Source organism: Leuciscus leuciscus (genome assembly GCF_965113295.1).
Source record: "Leuciscus leuciscus genome assembly, chromosome: 15".
Taxonomy (NCBI): domain Eukaryota; kingdom Metazoa; phylum Chordata; class Actinopteri; order Cypriniformes; family Leuciscidae; genus Leuciscus; species Leuciscus leuciscus.
This window is the reverse complement of record NC_138739.1, coordinates 15,599,763-15,619,492: the sequence shown is the minus strand read 5'-3', so window position 1 is coordinate 15,619,492 and position 19,730 is coordinate 15,599,763. Positions and strand designations below refer to the sequence as shown.

Below are 19,730 nucleotides of genomic sequence, written 5' to 3'. Positions count from 1 at the left end.
ACTACATGTGAAATTTTGACAATACCTCCCTTACTGTACGTTCAGTATACAAATATTAATTAAAAAAAATTACAGCAATTCACCTAAAGTATTTTTTCCTGTTCCAAAGGCTGTAGTGCTTTCCTAGTGATCAGACTGACTTACTACAGGTGGAATTTTGACAATATCTCCTTTACTGTACATACAATAAACAAATAAGTTTAAGAAAAAATTACAGTAATTCCCCTAAAGTATTTTTTCATGTTCCAAAGGCATAGTGCTTCCCTAGTGATCAGACTGACTTACTACAGGTGGAATTTTGACAATAACTCCTTTACTGTACGTACAATAAACAAATATGTTTAAGAAAAAATTACAGTAATTCCCCTAAAGTATTTTTTCCTGTTGCAAAGGCTGTAGTGCTTTCCTAGTGATCAGACTGACTTACTACAGGTGGAATTTTGACAATATCTCCTTTACTGTACGTACAATAAACAAATAAGTTTAAGAAAAAATTACAGTAATTCCCCTAAAGTATTTTTTCCTGTTCCAAAGGCTGTAGTGCTTTCCTAGTGACCACACTGACTTACTACATGTTAAATACTGCCAATACCTTACTGTAAGTATAGTACAAACATATTATTATTAAAAAGTTACTGTAATTTCTCATTTTTTCATGTTCCAAAGGTTATAGTATGTTCCCAGTGATCACTCTACTCAATTAACTTTGATAAATGTATTAGGTAAAAGTATGTATTAGAACTGCTGTTCCTTGTACAACACAATTCTTTCATTGATTAAAAAAAGCAGATATTTTAGGTTAATAATATTTTCAATGTTATAAATAAGCAACACCCTTATTGTAATTATTCAAGTTAAGTTTTTGTTATGAAGTCCTGAAGAAGTGGATTCTGGAACACACTGCTGCTTCAATGTATATCTAATGAGTGATTATAATCAAGGTATTAATCAATAGTTTTCCTTCTATATATCAAATGAGTTGAATGAATTCTCTAGGCTTATGAGATTTTACTTTGTTAAAGAAATTATCAGTGTGATTATCGAAAATGTTATTTCATGTATCCTTTAAATGTCTGTATTTGATATCTGAGGTGTAACATAAGGGTCTGGCCCATGCCAGGAATGCAGTAACAGTGTTTGCTCATTTAGCCCAGCTTCCAGAGATGAAATATGGACTTCTTTAACAGGTGTCACTACATCCATCTGCTTTTCCAGGCTACCCTGATAGCAATGGTCTCAGGAGTCATTGAAACCTATAGTTGAGAGACCATTTCTTAGTTAAAGTCTTTACTTTACAGTTAGATTTAAAGTATCCACTCCTTGAGAGAAAGAACATGTTATCTTAATGTTTTGAGAAGACTCTCCTCCTCACCAAATCCAATCTTGAAGAAACTGTGTCTGTGTGTGTTAGTATTTTGGTTACATGTTAAGGAACAAGTGGAAATATAGCTGCAAGCAGCGATACGGGGCCAAGCTGAAGCAGCAGCAAGAGCAGGAATAGTAAAAACAGCAGAAATTGAAGAAAAAAGAGCTGGTTTAGAAGTATAGGTGAAAATAAACTCAAAATGAACAGAAGTTCAGATGAGAATGAACATATAATGAACAAGACATACATTAATCCAAGAGGAAGAAAGATTAGTACAACGTTGAATAATAAAGGAATCGACATGACACAACATTACACACAATTTTTTTTAAATCATCCCACACGGGGCTCAAACCCATTATCTCTGGGTCAGATACCTGTCACTCATATCATTGCGCCACTGGGAAGTTGCGTTTTTAGCAAGATAAAGAAGGTCCAGTAGTTCAAGTGAGAAGCAATTCAAAATGAATAATTTTTTGTATAAATTCGCTGCATGTTGTATTTATCGAGTTCGCTCACATATAGACACCATGTCTGGAACAGAAGCAACTTTTACACCACAATACCTCTTGCGGTCTGGGAATGTGCCACACAGGATTCAAACCCACAACCGGAATGGTTCAGGGCTCATGGCACGTGGTTTAGCAGCTTGCGCCACTCAGTTGACGCTGTCTTACCAAGCTGCCGAGGAGAGGCTTAAGTGTAAGAATGAGCACACAAAGGCATGTTAACCAGATTAGTTAAGTTAGCAAGTTAAGTTAGCTTAATGCTAATGTAGTTTATGGTTAGCCTTATAGCTGAAGAGCCACATTAGAAAGAATGGCATCAGGTTAGCATGCTAACCAATTAGCATGCTAAGCTAACTACCATAAGGCAACAAATACAGGTCAAATTTGGAGAAAAGTATATCAGGAACGATAGCAAAAATAAAAAAATCTGTTCAGTCACTTCTGTGTGGCTTGGTCCAAAGATCATCTGAGCCAATTTTTGTAAAAATTGAACAAAATTTGAATGAGGAGTAGCACAAAAAAATTGAACACTGCCCATTACAGTAGTGGCCATTTTGAAAAGTACAGAGTCTTAATGTAAGATATTGATTGTGATCACCATAATGAGTGGAATCAGGTGCACTAAGTGTCATTTTACATCTATTTACATTCACATCTAGATCAAAGGGTTCAAAAGCTATAATCCTTTTAATGTTGAATTTTTGAACTGGTGGTGGCGCTATAGAGTTGGTCCTAGACTGGAGACTCAAAAATTGGACCAATTACTATTCATTACAATCACTACAAGTGTGGAAGGTCACGACGTGCCTAAATTCAGGGTCCGAATGTCAGCCGCATAATTGATGGAGATATGCTTCAGTCTATCTATGTGTAGAAAATGTGTGATTATTTATTAGCCAATCAGAACCTACTTTTGATCACTGGTTCTGATTCTTGACTTCTGCCTGATAATAAACTGCAAACATTCTTCAGTAAAATTTCCTTTAATTTATTATAATTCTGACTCTTGTCTTAAATTGAGTGCACTTCTAACTCCTGGTCTTAATAAATCATATCTGGTCCATGGGTCTTTAACTGTAAGTCCCAAAATGCAGATATACAATGGTAATCCATATTGCAACAAGGACAATAAAGCAGAAGTTTCAGCAGATATTCTTTAATGATGTTCCACTGTTTAAGGTACACAGTGAGCACAACCATTGGGTATCTTTTTCAGGTAGCTTGTCTGGTGATAGTCCAATGCAGCTTACATTGGGTACCATCTTTGGCACTGTTCACGTTGGTAAACATGACAAGGATTAACTATGTAACAAACCACTAACAGTTATAGTTATGTGTGTTAACCAATTACATAATGCAATGAATAGATATTAAATAACATGTTCAATTGCTTAAATATTTTTGTTTACCCAAAGTAGTCCTGACTGAAAACATTTGAAAAAATTGTATTCAAACACACACATTTGTTTTACTTAAACTTTTACGTCACTTCACTAAAAGAAAATATAGTAAAGTAAAAAGTACTTGACAAAACAATCAGTTAAAGGGTTTATGATAATATAAGAACAACTTAAACCAAGAGAGGATCAACAACAGCAAAATTTTGAAGAAGTGAAATTGAAATATTACTCTAACCACGAGGAATTAATTATAATAACTTTTATGTATAATCCTAGTGGTATTCCATGAACAATTAGAAAGATAATAGAAATAAAACAGTGCACTGTACAGTATCTTGAATGCCTCCATGATCTTGTTGTTCATTATCTGTCAGATTTGCTGCACCAATCCGTACAGGTTCAGTCACTACTGTTAATAATAATGTAGCCCCTATTAATGTACTACAACCTTAAACAAACAAAACCCCTTTTAGTGAATTACAGTTATTATTATGTAAAACAGTATTATTAGGTATTGTCAAAATTTCACCTGGAGTAAGTCAGTGTGGTCACTAGGAAAGCACTACAATCTTTGGAATATATATATAAAAAACACTATAGGTGAATTACAGTCTATTACATAAACATATGTAATAAACACATGTAATAATGTTTATTACATAAAAATATTTGATAATTGTACAGTAAAGGAGGTATTGTCAAAATTCCACCTGTAGTAAGTCAGACAAGTCACTAGGAAAGTACTACACCCTTTGGAACGCGGAAAAATAGTTACGGTCAATTACAGTAAATTTTTCATAAACCTATTTGATAATAGTATATACAGTTAGGGAGTTATTGTCAAAATTTCACCTGTAGTAAGTCAGTCTGGTCCTTAGGAAAGCACTACAGCCTTTGGAACACGAAAAAATACTTAGGGTGAATTACAGTAATTTTTTAAAAAACGCATTTGTCAACTGTACGTACAGTAAGGGAGTTTTTGTCAAAATGTCACCTGTAGTAAGTCAGTCTGGTCCTTAGGAAAGCACTACAGCCTTTGGAACACGAACAAATACTTAGGGTGAATTACAGTAATTTTTTAAAAAACTTATTTGTCAACTGTATGTACAGTAAGGGAGTTTTTGTCAAAATTTCACCTGTAGTAAGTCAGTCTGGTCCGTAGGAAAGCACTACAACCTTTGGAACATGCAAAAATGATTTAGATGAATTACAGTAATTTTTTCATAAACTTATTTGATAATTGTACGTACAGTAAGGGAGGTATTGTCAACATTTCACGTGTAGTAAGTCAGTCTGGTCACTAGGAAAACACTACAGCCTTTGGAACACGAAAAAATTATTTAGGTGAATTACAGTATTTTTTTAAAAAACGTATTTGTCAACTGTACGTACAGTAAGGGAGTTTTTGTCCAAATTTCACCTGTAGTAAGTCAGTCTGGTCACTAGGAAAACACTACAGCCTTTGGAACACGAAAAAATACTTAGGGTGAATTACAGTAATTTTTTAAAAAACATATTTGTCAACTGTACGTACAGTAAGGGACTTTTTGTCAAAATCTCACCTGTAGTAAGTCAGACTGGTCACTAGGAACATGCTACAACCTTCGGATAGTAAAAAATCCTTTTGGTGAATTAATGTAATTTTATTCTAAAATTATGTATGAACATTATGTATAGTGAGGCAGGTTTCCTAAATACAATCATTATAATTCACTTTTTATTGTTGAATTAAATCAATAGCATTAGAAGACATAATGTGAGAGATATTTGCTGGTACATCTGTACTTTGCAAAAATGTAGTTGTCTGTTTGCACACAATGAAAAAAAATAGAACTTTTTAGACGGTCCCTATCCTGTTTACCACACTACATTGGACATTCAGTGGACATTCGCAACTTTGTATGCCATTAAAACAATATTTGCCCATTGATCGATTGTGGAGAGTGTTGTAGTTCACCATCTTTGTCCTAAAGATCATGTAGCTGCTTTTGTTTTGCAAAAATGTGCTTTATTGCGCTTGTTATTGAGACAGTTTTTAAGCAAAAAAGTGTGAATGTGCGAATATAAAACCAACTTTACCTAAGTCGAAATGAGGAAGCTTCAAATAGCCTAGTAGTGAAAAACACTGGCAGTTCCCATATCAACACGGAACTGTGATGAACTTTTATGTAGCCTACCGTGATGGGAGAAACGAAGTTCGCAAAAATGATTCACTGTTTTGAAGCGTTCGAAACGCAACACGCTGGTGAGCTCTGCTGGTCAGTAGCCTACAGTGTAAATGCATAACATGCATATAAACACCTTTAAAAAAAATGGAAATTGCAAAAAACAATGTTAATATTTTATTGAAAGTAAAATCTATCAAATGTAATTAAAGGAATAGTTCACTTTAAAATGAAAATTCTGTCATCATATACTCACCCTCATGTTGTTTCAAACCTGTATGCATTTCTTTCTTCTGCTGAACAGAAAGGAAGATATTTAGAAGAATATCAGTAACCAGACAGTTTTAGATACCATTGACTTCCATAGTAGGAAAAACTACTAGGCCTACGTGTACTATTTCAAAACGAAAGTGTGTCACGAAGCTCAGTGCAATAATGACAGAACGTACACAACAAGATAATCTAATCATATTCTTTTGACTATTCCCAAAAATAAAAATGTTTATGGTTGTTGGAAAAATACAGATTCTGGGAAATATAAAACTAAATATCTTACGCAGCTTCTGAAAGGTAAACAGTAGGGGTTCATTCTTCAGCAGGCTGGCAGGAGCTGCCACTGACATGTCACGTGACCCGTCAGTGGCTGGTTGTCTGGCAGTCTGCCTTTGCCAAGTTTCAGAAACCATTGATTTTTGGCAGTTTTTGTGTTTTGTGTTCCTTCCTCTCTAGCTCATTTATTATGCATGATTATGTTCTTTTGCATGATTGGCGTTTTAGAGAATTTTGTCCCAATTAAACCAGTCAAATGGCCGTGATCAGACTGGTTGCTTACTGACGCTTTTGCTGGACGCTCAATCCAGTCAGCCGCGGCTGAACTGCGAGTGCGTTGCCTGTCACTCAGACTCACTCTCACTGTAAGGAAACACATTGTTTTATTTGTATTAATGTAGTCTCATGCATTTATTCTTTTGTATGATTGATGTTTTAGAGAATTTTATCACAATCAAACTGGCCGTGTACTGACGCTTTGCTGGATGCTCAATCCTTTAATTGGGATAACTGGCCCCAAAACATCAATCATACTAAATAATACATGCATGAGATTATATTCGTAATAAGAAAACAATTTATTTCCTTACAGCGGGAGTGTCTGACTGGATTGAGTGTCCAGTGCCAGTCTGATCACGGCATATTATAAAATGATATGGCTGATCATAAAATAAATAATAATAATAATAATAATTCTAAATATATATATATATATATATATATATATATATATATATATATATATATATACACACACTTTCCAAATACAGCTACTGAAGTCATCTGGTGGCCATTTTGTTTTGTTTAAAATAACTGTTCATTTCTTCTCTAGGTGTGTCTGGTGTTGGTACAGAGAGGTTGTCAGTGATGGAGGGAGAATCAGTCACTCTAAACATTGATGTTGAAACAAAACAACAAGAAGATATTCGGTGGTATTTCACATTGGTGAATGACATTCTCATCGCTGAAATCACTGGAGATCAGAGTAAGATCTGTACAGATGTTCAGTGTAAAGAGAGATTCAGAGACAGACTGAAGCTGGATCATCAGACTGGATCTCTGATCATCACAAACACCAGAAACACAGACTCTGGAGTTTATAAACTAAAGCTCAACAGCAGCAGAAGCAGTACAAAGATCTTCATTGTTACTGTTCATAGTGAGTCATTATGTTTAAAAGCAAGTACATCACGTCACATCTTTAATGTTAGTGATGTTTTTGAACACATTCAGAGGTGTTTTTCCCTTTACCTGCAATCTAATTCACATTCAGTACAAAGATAATTAAAAAAAATTTGCTGCGTATTTGTTGTTTGGCAGCTATTCCTGAAGAACTAAGTCCCTTGGCAAAGAAATTGTTATTTGTTATTGCTATAAATTCATCATTAATTTATTACATTTGTTTTGCTGTGTGCTTGTTTTAAACCACTGCCTAACAGGCTTCTTGCTTTAAAACAAGTCAGCTTTAAATCATACTGAACTAATTTAGTCTCAGCAGTTAGTTTTGGTTCATAAAAAGTTTCATTTGTGTTCTGGTGTAAATCAAAGATATTGGTAAAATCGATTATCAGTAATAATTACTTTTTAGCGGTTACAGATTCAGGTCTGTTTATCTATTGAAGCGATAGGCTTGTTTGAGATGAGCGTAATCTGCGCAGAAATGATCACCCGAAAACAGCTACGCAACTTTCAAGATAAAACACTCTGCATTTTCACAGTATTTTCCTGTAGTTTAATTTTGTTTGGCTTATATTTATCTGTTCATTTCTTCTCCAGGTTTTTTCAGCGTTGATACAAATGAAGAGTCAGCTTTTGTGATGGAGGGAGATTCAGTCATTCTTCACACTGATGCTGAAACAAGCCAACAAGAAAAGATTAGATGGTATTGTAATGGCATTCGCATCGCTCAAATCAGTGGAGATCTGAGTAATATCTGTACAGATGTTCAGTGCAATGAAGGCACTGAGAGATTCAGAGACAGACTGAAGCTGGATCATCAGACTGGATCTCTTACCATCACAAACATTAGAACTACAGACTCTGGAGAATATCAACTACGGATCATCACCAGCAGCAACATCAGTACAAAGGGTTTCATTCTTGCTGTTTATGGTGAGTCATTATGATTAAGAGCAAGTCGTGTACAGTTAAGTTTTAGTGATATTTTTTTTCTATGACATTTAGAGGCATTTAATATCTATACCTGCATATTAAATCACATACAGATAATTTCTACAAACACATGTCCTGTGGAATTTGTAGATTTAAATATACAGTATTGTATAATTTAACACTTTTTGTTGTGTCAGTTAGTTTTGTTCTGATGAAGATGAAAAGTGTGCTTCTGATTTAATAAATGCTTATTAGCTCAACATGTGGATAAATGTTGCTTTTTTGACTAAAAGTAACAAAAAGTAACACAGTTTTCTCATGATATGTAGTGTTTCCCCCTAAAAAAAGGTGGTTTGTGTTTGGTTTGTGTTCCAGATTTTCCTGTTGTTGAAGTAGATGAGATAAAGAGAAAGTCAGTGAAGGAGGGAGAATCTGTTACTTTAGATACTCGTGTAATAAAAAGCCCAAATGATTTGATGACGTGGTATTTTAACGACACTCTCATCGCTGAAATCACTAGAGATCCCAATAAATCCTGTACAGATGATCAGTGTGAAGAGAGATTCAGAGACAGACTGAAGCTGGATCATCAGACTGGATCTCTGACCATCACAAACATCACAAACACAGACTCTGGAGAATATAAACTACAGATCAACAGCAGCAGAATCAGCATCAGAAGGAGCTTCAGTGTTTCTGTCAGCATTAAGAGTTTAATGTATAATGTATATAAAGTATAATGTAGCTATTTAGTGCATTTTCCTTGGGAGTTTTAGGAAACCGACTGAAATATATATACTGTTAATCAAGTTAATCAACCCTGTACATGTTTATTGGTGGCTGTTAGAAAAAGTGAGATTTGGCTCAATATTAAAATATAACTGAGACCATTTCTATTATCTTCTCGTTACATTGAGTTTTGTTTACATTATGAATTTTGCATTTGTTAAATAATGTTAATAAGAAAGTCAATTTTCCTGTAAACACGCTGTTTCTTAAAAAAATAAAATAAATAAAAACCACTACATGGCACTGATGACCAAACTAGACGGGTATAAATATCAGTCAAAAGTATGTTGTTAAAGTTGATTTTTAGTCAAGCTCTGGTAATAATGACTGTGTGTGTTTAGCTGTTACAGATTCAGGTGTGTCTTCAGCTGCTAAAGGAGGAATATGTAAGGAATAATTGACGACAGGCCGTTGAATTATTAGAAAAATAATGCACACCCGAGGTGGTAATGCGGTCACGACGCGAAGCGGAGTGGCCGTTACACCTCGGGTGTGCATTATTTTTCTAATAATTCAACGGCCTGAAGTCAATTATTCCGCTTATACTACAGTTACCACACCTCGAAACATTGTTCAGATTATGTATTTCAAGACGTTTGTAAAGTTTTTGTCATTAAAACGCTCTTGTATGTAGGACTAATTTCTTACGCATCTAATCCCATGCCTCCGTTGCTAATTCCAAAACGTAATTTTAGAGTTAGTAACGGAGGTTTGAGCCGCTGATAGCAGACTAATGCTGGGGACACACGACTAGCTGACACATTCTCTGACTGTTTTCATCAACATGATCGACTGCAGCAGATTTTAAACACCGACTTTGAACACAGACTGAACGCGCTGAACACGCGTTTGGGCATGATCAGTCATGACTGATCATGCCCAAACGCTCATCTGCTTTTCTGTAGTATGCATTATAAGCATTGTGTTTACTGAGTTTGATAATATCGTTTATTTCTTTTAATATCAGTCTAATGCAGGGATTCCCAAAGTGTGGTGCGCGCACCGGGGGTGCGCGAGAGGAAAAATGTAATGGCGGTCTGTTTTTTTAAGTGGGATTTTTCCACACAATAATAATAAAACATGAACAGTAAACATTTCCTTTGTAAATTCCTTTTCCTTTTATTTTAAATTTTAAAAAAACTATAATTTATTAGTTTTTGATAAAACAAATATGAAATGCACAACGACACACCTAAAGTCGCTCACGCACTCATATGAGACGCGCGCGCGCACACAAACTCTCCACGCACATACAAATATGAAACGCGAGCACACACACAAACTCGAGTCGCGCACATACACATACTCAATGTGACCCGAGCACACACACACAATACCCTAAAGATGTGGAAAAGTCGATCAAAAGTGTGGCTACATTTCTCCAGGCTCGATGCCAACAGCGCGCGATGCAGTATTTGCGGTAAAATAATTGCTGCAAAGACCGGTACCACGACAGATATGATGAAGCCCTTGACAGCACGGAGTAAACATAAGAGCAGAAAGATGCTCCGTCTTCGACTGGTAAATGAAGATATACCTTGTTGATCACTCTGATAGTGTTTATATGCAATAATGACCAACTAAATGTACACTGCCGTTCAAAAATGTGTTGGTTATTCCGAATTTTTTTTTCAGTAAGGATGCATTAAAGTGATCAAAAGTAAAAACATGTATGAATTAAAACATGTCACATGTGTAATGTTACAAAATATTTCGTTTTTAAATAAAACTAAATTACGCGGCTGAAAATAACCGTGCTTTCTGTTACTGAGCCTGTGTCTGTCACTCGTCCTCTTAAAAGTGGAAGCTTGTGCACGCTTTGTTGCATTATATTGAAACTTTGTTGATGTAATTGTCATGCGTGTTCTGGTTATTTGCGCATGATTAAACATGAGTCTTTATATGGCGATAAAACAAAGCTTTGTTGCATAATTTTTTTTGAAGTGGGGATTGGGGGTGCGCCAACCCGGTTGGGACATAGAATGGGGTGCGCAGGAAAAAAAGTTTGGGAACCGCTGGTCTAAAGGCCAATTTATACTTCTGCGTCGGGTGCGCGTAGAAGGTACGGCGTAGCATACGCATTGACGTGTACCATACGTCGTACCCTTCGCCGTACCCTGACGCGCACCTCCTCAAAAATTTAACTACGCGTCGCGGCGACGCGGACCGCAAGATCTGTGATTGGTCGGCTGGATAGCATCGCGTTTCCTCCTACACTCTGCACCGCCCGCCCGCCATTTTTAAATTCCGAAGATCAGTGAAGAGCCATGGAAATAGACCAAGTGACCGAGAGATTGCTTGAAGAAGTGCGGAAATACAGCCATCTGTATGACTCCTTCAGTCGCCATTGCTCGTAGAAACCTAAACTCAAAATAGCCGCGAGGAATGTAAACACAGTGGAACTGGAACATTAAAACCCACCCGCGCCAACTAGCGTTTCGGCGGTGTAACTGCACATCAACACAGACATTCGCAGAAGTATAAATGCTCACGACGGCGTCACCTACGTGCGTAGCCTACGACGTACACTACGGCGTACCCTCGACGCAGAAGTATAAATTGGCCTTTATGCATTAAGCCATGTTAGCGTTTCAGTGCACGCAGGTTTCGAGACATCATCGAAGTCCCATTTCATTGGCTAGCTGCCAACCAATAAAACGGCTCCTTTGAACCCCCCACTCCCGCCCCCCTTTCTCTCCCGCCGCCTCTGAGTTTCAAGTGCACAAGTTAGTTTTGCAACTGATATATCGCGAAAAGAGTAGCAAAAGTCAAGGCGCGAAATTTGAAATTGCAGTGACATATTTGAGAAGTTGCAAGTGCCTATTTGAGGTTGTACTGCGAATGTGAACGTAAGATTAAACGCAAAATATATATTACAAGTTTGTGTCTGTCGTTGTATTTCTGTGAATGGCATTTTACACATTTGTGTCTACTTGTCTGCAGCTTCAGATTCAGAATACAGGTTTGTGACTATTGTATGCGAGTGCAAATTTCAACATTCAACTTCAGATTTTTATTTTACAGGTTTTCACATTGGAGCTGTGAGTGTAAATGTTCATGTACAAGTACGAATATTTATAGTACAAGTTCTCAAATTCACATCTGCGTGCTCTCGAGTTTTGCTACTATTTTACCTTCATACTTTTCTACCCCTTTTCTGATGTGCGTCTGAGAGCAACTCGTTTTGGTGCGGTCTCTATAAATGCAAATGAGACACTTCATACCCCGCCCCCTCTCCAGGTTGCAGAGGCGACACTCGGTTCAACTCCACCCCGTTCAGCCATTTTTGTAGTTTGATAGCAGAGATACGATTATCTAGCGGCACAGAAACTTTTGATTCACACGTTATTAACAAAATGTCAACAACGGAAGACTTGTCCATCCAGCCTTACATGTTCGAGTCAGAGCGAGATGAAAATGAAGACGACGAACCTGCAGAACAACGTCTTCATATGGATGTATGCAGAGGTGGGACAAAGTCATTGTTATGCAAGTTACAAGTAAGTCTCAAGTCTTTGCCCTCGAGTCCCGAGTCAAGTCGAGTCAAAGATGAGGCAAGTCCCGAGTCGAGTCAAAAGTCAAAGCCAACAAGTCTCAAGTCGAGTCCAAAGTCCTACCATTTTAGTTTCGAGTCATTTCAAGTCCTCTTACCACAGAAATAAAATGTATACAAATCATGTATGTCTGTGAGATTTGTACTTATTTAAACCTCTTTTTATACAATGACATTAATCAAATACAGTAAAAAACTGACAATTTAATTTTCACAAAAAATGCTTGTATTTCAACAGCATATTGCACTAGAACAATGCACAGCATGCAGCTTCAGTCCTGTATTGTATTGACCTCATATTGCAAAACAGTTTAACTTTCATATAGACATGGGTCGTTTTTGCCTAAACCTTTTTAAACATGTCATCAATAAAATCCTCACTCCTCAAAATCATCACTTCTGAAAAACTGGACCAACCTGATAATATAATTGGAATGCCTCCATAGAGACTGGTGTGTATGAGAGAGAGAGAGAGAGAGAGAGAGAGAGAGAGAGAGAGAGAGAGAGATTAAAAGAGACAGGCGTCTATTGGGGACTCGGCTATTATTTGAAGTTTTACGGTACATCCGATAAGGTGCTTAGCATTCGTTCAAAACTTACCTTTTTTGTCGACTACCTCGTAATTTTTATAGCCAAATACCCTCGGTATCATTTTGCCAACTGGCGCGTCGTTGCTTGTTGCGCTTCATTGGTTGTCTTGCAATGTGCCTGCTTACGCCGTTTCACACATACTCCGTGTGCAGTGCGTATGCGGTGCGTGTTGCAGTGCGTATGCGGTGCAAGACCAGCATGCGCAATAGTGCTTTCACATATGCTGTGTTTGCAGTGCGTGATCCGCGGCTGTACCACAAATACATACTCACTATTTGTATTTCAAATCCAGAAGTTATTAGCAACTTTTATTTTAAAAAAGTTTTTTTGTCAGCATTGCGATTCTCTTTGTACACACGTACACTCACCTAAAGGATTATTAGGAACACCATACTAATACTGTGTTTGACCCCCTTTCGCCTTCAGAACTGCCTTAATTCTACGTGGCATTGATTCAACAAGGTGCTGAAAGCATTCTTTAGAAATGTTGGCCCATATTGATAGGATAGCATCAAACGTTGATGGAGATTTGTGGGATGCACATCCAGGGCACGAAGCTCCCGTTCCACCACATCCCAAAGATGCTCTATTGGGTTGAGATCTGGTGACTGTGGGGGCCATTTTAGTACAGTGAACTCATTGTCATGTTCAAGAAACCAATTTGAAATGATTCGAGCTTTGTGACATGGTGCATTATCCTGCTGGAAGTAGCCATCAGAGGATGGGTACATGGTGGTCATAAAGGGATGGACATGGTCAGAAACAATGCTCAGGTAGGCCGTGGCATTTAAACGATGCCCAATTGGCACTAAGGGGCCTAAAGTGTGCCAAGAAAACATCCCCCACCCCATTACACCACCACCACCAGCCTGCACAGTGGTAACAAGGCATGATGGATCCATGTTCTCATTCTGTTTACGCCAAATTCTGACTCTACCATCTGAATGTCTCAACAGAAATCGAGACTCATCAGACCAGGCAACATTTTTCCAGTCTTCAACTGTCCAATTTTGGTGAGCTCGTGCAAATTGTAGCCCCTAGTGGAGATGAGTGGTACCCAGTGGGGTCCCCATCCGCCTCAAGGTTGTGCGTGTTGTGGCTTCACAAATGCTTTGCTGCATACCTCGGTTGTAACGAGTGGTTATTTCAGTCAAAGTTGCTCTTCTATCAGCTTGAATCAGTCGGCCCATTCTCCTCTGACCTCTAGCATCAACAAGGCATTTTCGCCCACAGAACTGCCGCATACTGGATGTTTTTCCCTTTTCACACCATTCTTTGTAAACCCTAGAAATGGTTGTGCGTGAAAATCCCAGTAACTGAGCAGATTGTGAAATACTCAGACTGGCCCGTCTGGCACCAACAACCATGCCACGCTCAAAATTGCTTAAATCACCTTTCTTTCCCATTCTGACATTCAGTTTGGAGTTCAGGAGATTGTCTTGACCAGGACCACACCCCTAAATGCATTGAAACAACTGCCATGTAATTGGTTGATTAGATAATTGCATTAATGAGAAATTGAACAGGTGTTCCTAATAATCCTTTAGGTGAGTGTATACACTCTTTAATAGACGTATTCACGTTTAAATACAATTTAAACAACGTATTATTTAATGCATTACTCTTATATAATTATATATTAAGTTGCTCAAGCAAGTGGTAAAATATTTAACCATGTACTTATATTAAAATCGCATAGCCTACATTTTAAATTAAAACTTAAAATTGACAAAAACAGCACACTCATACTCTTTCTTTTGCATAATTTAAATCTTTATACAATAAATCTTGCATGTCACAAAGAACTTGTTTTTCCACCTCCACGAATGAGACGAGTGTTCATTATGTTGCCTTGTTGAAATATGTATTTTCCCTTGATTTACCCCGGTCTTAACGTCTCAGCATTGCGATTCTTTGTACACCTATACACTCTTTAATAGACGTATTCACGTTTAAACACAATTTAAACAACGTAGGCCTATTATTCAATGCATTACTTCTACTTATATTAAGTTCCTAAAGCAAGTGGTCAAATATTTAACCATGTAGGCTACTTATATAAAAAAACAGCCGACTCTCATGCCTTTTCTTTTATATTTAAATTAATACAATAAATCTCGCATGTCACAAGGAACATGTTTTTCCACCTCCACGAATGAGACGAGTGTCGTTCAACTTCATTATGTCGCCTTGTTGAGGTAAATTGTAGTTTTCCTTGCTTTACCCTGGTCTTAAAGTGAAAATAGTATTTAATTAAATACATTTATGGTGAGATTACTACATTTTATTAAATTAATCGCATTTATGTTGAAATTACTACATTTTTAGGTCAATCTGTCTGTGTTCATTTTGACCATGAAACATGCGCTGTCACTTTAATTCCGCGTTTGCAGCACAGCAGAAATAGACTCGGTGCGGAAACGATCTCTGCACTGCTGTATACGCACCGCACCTGGAACGGATCGACGGACTGCAACCGCGTGCAGTGTGAAAGCTCTGACCTGTTAACATGGGTACGGAAAAAAATACGCACTGCAAACGGAGTATGCGTGAAACGGGCGTTACGCCCGTTTCACACATACTCCGTGTGCGGTGCGTGTTGCAGTGCGTATGCGGTGCAGGAGCAGCACGCGCAATAGTGCTTTCACATATGCTGCGTTTGCAGTGCGTAACTGATCCGCTGCTGGCTATAACACAAATACATACTCTCAATTTGTATTTCAAATCAAGAAGTTATCAGCAACTTTTATTTAAAAAATGGGTTTTTTTGTCAGCATTGCGATTCTCTTTGTACACATATAGCCTACACTCTTTAATAGATGTATTCACGTTTAAACACAAACAACATATTATTAAATGCATTACTTCTATATAATTATATATTAAGTTGCTCAAGCAAGTGGTAAAATATTTTACCATGTAGCCTATTTAAAATCGCAAAGCCTACATTTTAAATTAAAACGTAAAATTGACAAAAACAGCAGACTCATACCCTTTCCTTGCATAATTTAAATCTTTATAAATCTTGCATGTCACAAAGAACTTTTCCACCTCCACGAATGAGACGAGTGTTGTTCATTATGTCGCCTTGTTGAGGTAAATTGTATTTTCCATTAATTTACCCCGGTCTTAACGTCTCAGCATTGCGATTCTCTTTGTACATACACTCTTTAATAGACGTATGCACGTTTAAACACAATTTAAACAACGGCAGCCTATTATTCAATGCATAGCCTACTTCTACTTATATTAAGTTGCTCAAGCAAGTGATAAAATTTAACCATGTAGCCTACATATTAAATCGCAAACATTTTAAATTAAAACTTAAAATTGACAAAAACAGCCCACTTGCATGCCTTTTCTTTTTCATTTAAATTTTAATACAATAAATCTTGCATGTCACAAAGAACTTGTTTTTTTTACCTCCACGAATGAGACAAGTGTTGTAGGCTATGTCGCCTTGTTGAGGTAAATTGTAGCTTTCCTTGCTTTACCCCGGTCTTGTGGAAAAAGTAGTATTTAATTAAATACCTTTATGGTGAGATTACTACATTTTATTTCATTAATCGCATTTATGGTGAAATTTCTACATTTTCAGGTCAATATGTGTTCATTTTGACCACGAAACATGCGCTGTCACTTTAATTCAGCGTTTGCAGCACAGCAAAAATAGACTCGGTGCGGAAACGATCGCGGCACTGCTGTATACGCACCGCAACTGGAACGGATCGACGGACTGCAACCGCGTGCAGTGTGAAAGCTCTAACCTGTTAACATGGGTACGGAAAAAAATACGCACGCATACGCACTGCAAACGGAGTATGTGTGAAACGGGCGTTAGATGCTGTCGAATCAAAACAACGTGGGACTACAGTGATTGGATGTCGTGCAGGCAGCGCGCGCGCTCTCTGCATGCATACAGGTGGTGCACATTTTTTTCACAGATGCAGATAAACTGAGAGCGGCGCGGCCGTGTGGACATTTTTTTCCCCAGTTTTCATGGGAAGTAGCAAGTCTTCTCGAGTCAAAAGGCGCAAGTCCAAGTGAAGTCACGAGTCATTGATGTTAAAGTCCAAGTCGAGTTGCAAGTCTTTGTACATTTTGTCGAGTCGAGTCTGAAGTCATCAAATTCATGACTCGAGTCTGACTCGAGTCCAAGTCACATGACTCGAGTCCACACCTCTGGATGTATGTATCGCAATGGCAGTAGCGTACCGTGGGGTTTCAGTCAGGGCCTTCAGTAACGATCTAACGCCCCCCCCCCCCCCCCCCCCAATCGCAATAACAACACACACAGATTCATGCAAAATACAATCATGCACTGTATGCACTACTGCGTAACATCAACGACGAGACAGCTGATCTTCAACCTCAGCGCACACGCGCACACCACTGTCACTGTGCATTATAAAAGCTGAGCTGAAACATCTCGCGCACGGATGTACCTAATACAAATAAATAAAACATCTCCGGTTAACTAGCAGGACATTAATTTTCGTTTGTTGAATAAGATGCATTCTAGCGCTGAAATGTGTTGTTCAAGCTGAGTGCTCGTTGCCGCGGATACAGTGTTCTCTTGTGGCTCACGCACAGTTTTCACTCAGATGCGCGCTTCAATCTATCGCCGTTGCGGAGACTTTCTATTTGTTGAAATCTTACTAAACAAAATGCACACAAACGCCCTGCTTGATATACAACCACTGATGAACATATTCGGTAAAAAAAAACAAAAAAACTATACGAGTGTGGATTCGTACCCAGAACCTCTGACATGCTTGGCAAAAGTTCTACCACTAGACTATCACAGTACATGAAAGTTCTTTAGTATCAATGCATTTAGTCACGTGGAAATTCTCGGCACTAACAATATTAGTAGATCTAGAATGACAAATGTACCCAAAATGACCCAATGTACTAATGAAATTGATTTCTGGACATCGTAATGTTATTTTTCCTGAAAATTGTTATTGTACACAAACATGTATTGTATCAGCCCACCCACTCGATGACATCAGCGCGGGCTAGCCGTCGACACATCGCTGGGCCTCTGGGGCGTTCTGTCATACGCTTCACAATTTGATTGGCTGATAAAACACGTCAGTCAAAGTTATGATCAAATGGAAAATGGCAGCTTCAACGGAAGGCTAGCTATACAACTAGTGCTGGTCCACGGAGCTGCGTTTAGATGACATATGGAAAATCCAGCTCAGACTCACAAAAAAATAACCATATTCTTTCTGGAAATATAATCGTAACGTACTGATAGACATTAATTGAATTTAGACATGTTCAGACACACATTAATTTAATTATAGAATTTTTTTATTTTTTTTATTTTGACAGGGCCAGCAGAGAAGGCCCTGCTGGCTCTGACGGCACACCACTGCGCAATGGTGTGTTACTGTATTTACACATGAAACTTTGGTCTTCCAACCTTTTACCACCGTGTCGATTTATTTTGATTAATATGTGCGAGGGAGAGAGAGCAAGACAGCGTCTAGTTTGGAGACGGTGAAGTCTTGTTTACACTTTCGCCTGGCTCCGAAGAGAGAGAGTGCGCGCTCACGCGACCGTGTCTCTCTCTCTGCTCGTTCTTTCAGTTAAACATGCAGTTCATCTACATTAGACGGTGTAATGAAGCGTGTGGGTTACATCCAACAACCGAACATTTTAACTTACCCTCTCGTAACTTCTGCATCCTTTAGCTTGGACTACAAAATCACAGCGAGAAATAAAAATGGCGGATTGCTGGAAGTGTTGGGCCGGAAGTCGATGTCCTTATTTGGCAGTTCCGCTGCAAATACTGTGACGTAATAGTTGAAAAAACGTCATAGATAACAGAAAATTCTGAACCGAAAAATATGACCAAAACAGAATATAAAGATATCAACGAAGCACCTGAAGAGAATAATTTCAACTTTTCTGTACTTCTAAACACTCCAAATATACAACAAAATGCATTTAAGGGCTAAAAAAGTGGATTTAGCATGTCCCCTTTAAGGTAAGTTGGGGATGGGGAATTGAAGCCTCATATAGAAATTCATAACCACAAACTACTGGGTGCGGATGAGATGGTGATATAGCCTACTGTGGGTAAAGGAAAAAATATCTGAAGGAAAACAAGGATATAGTGAATTATTTGGAATTAAATGGGTGGAAACTGCTGGAGGAGCTGAACACTCAGCCAGTAGGTGGTTTTTTTTATTTATTATTTTGTATTATTATTATACATGCATGTAGCGGGGATGGTTGGAAAGTGAATAGGAAAATGTTTCTGAGCCAAGCTACCTGATGATGGCAGTAATGCACTGTTTAGTGAACACAGAAGAAGAAGAAGAAGAGGAAGAAAAACAATAACATTCTGTTCGAATGTCACATCACTGGCGAAAACGACACAAGCTTTGTCGTGTTGTTATTTTTTTCGACGCTGCTTCTTCAAATATCTACTAGGCGCAAGTTACTTTCGCTTTCATGTTTAAATACAAAATGGCACCGACATAAACATTCGACGGAATCTGGACTTCCGCAAAAGTGGGGAATATAATGCTCGGCATTTTTATCACAATGTGTGTTTTGATCCATGGTAAGTAGGCCTAATTTTTTATAAGACAGATGTTATATCTATTATTAGATATGAATATGAAAGTGCAGACTGAGGAAGGGCTTTAACAGATGATCCACTCACACGCAATGAAT

General features: G+C 37.9%; 1 protein-coding gene across 7 annotated transcripts in view; it reads left to right on the top strand.

Annotated features, from left to right (window-relative positions):
* LOC309476041 (uncharacterized protein) overlaps nucleotides 1-19,730 on the top strand; it is a 160,859-nt gene that overhangs the window by 1,770 nt on the left and 139,359 nt on the right. The window contains exons 2-4 of one of the 7 annotated variants that reach the window (XM_082139169.1): nucleotides 6,822-7,148; nucleotides 7,766-8,101; nucleotides 8,477-9,123. The exons of 4 other annotated variants lie outside the window; for them this stretch is intronic. In XM_082139169.1, the coding sequence (XP_081995295.1) occupies nucleotides 6,822-7,148; nucleotides 7,766-8,101; nucleotides 8,477-8,841 (1,028 nt within the window). In that variant the 3' untranslated portion in view covers nucleotides 8,842-9,123. Of the gene's footprint in view, nucleotides 1-6,821; nucleotides 7,149-7,765; nucleotides 8,102-8,476; nucleotides 9,124-19,339; nucleotides 19,618-19,730 lie in introns of those variants that run through there. 2 more of the 7 variants (XM_082139163.1, XM_082139166.1) reach the window with 2 other exon arrangements.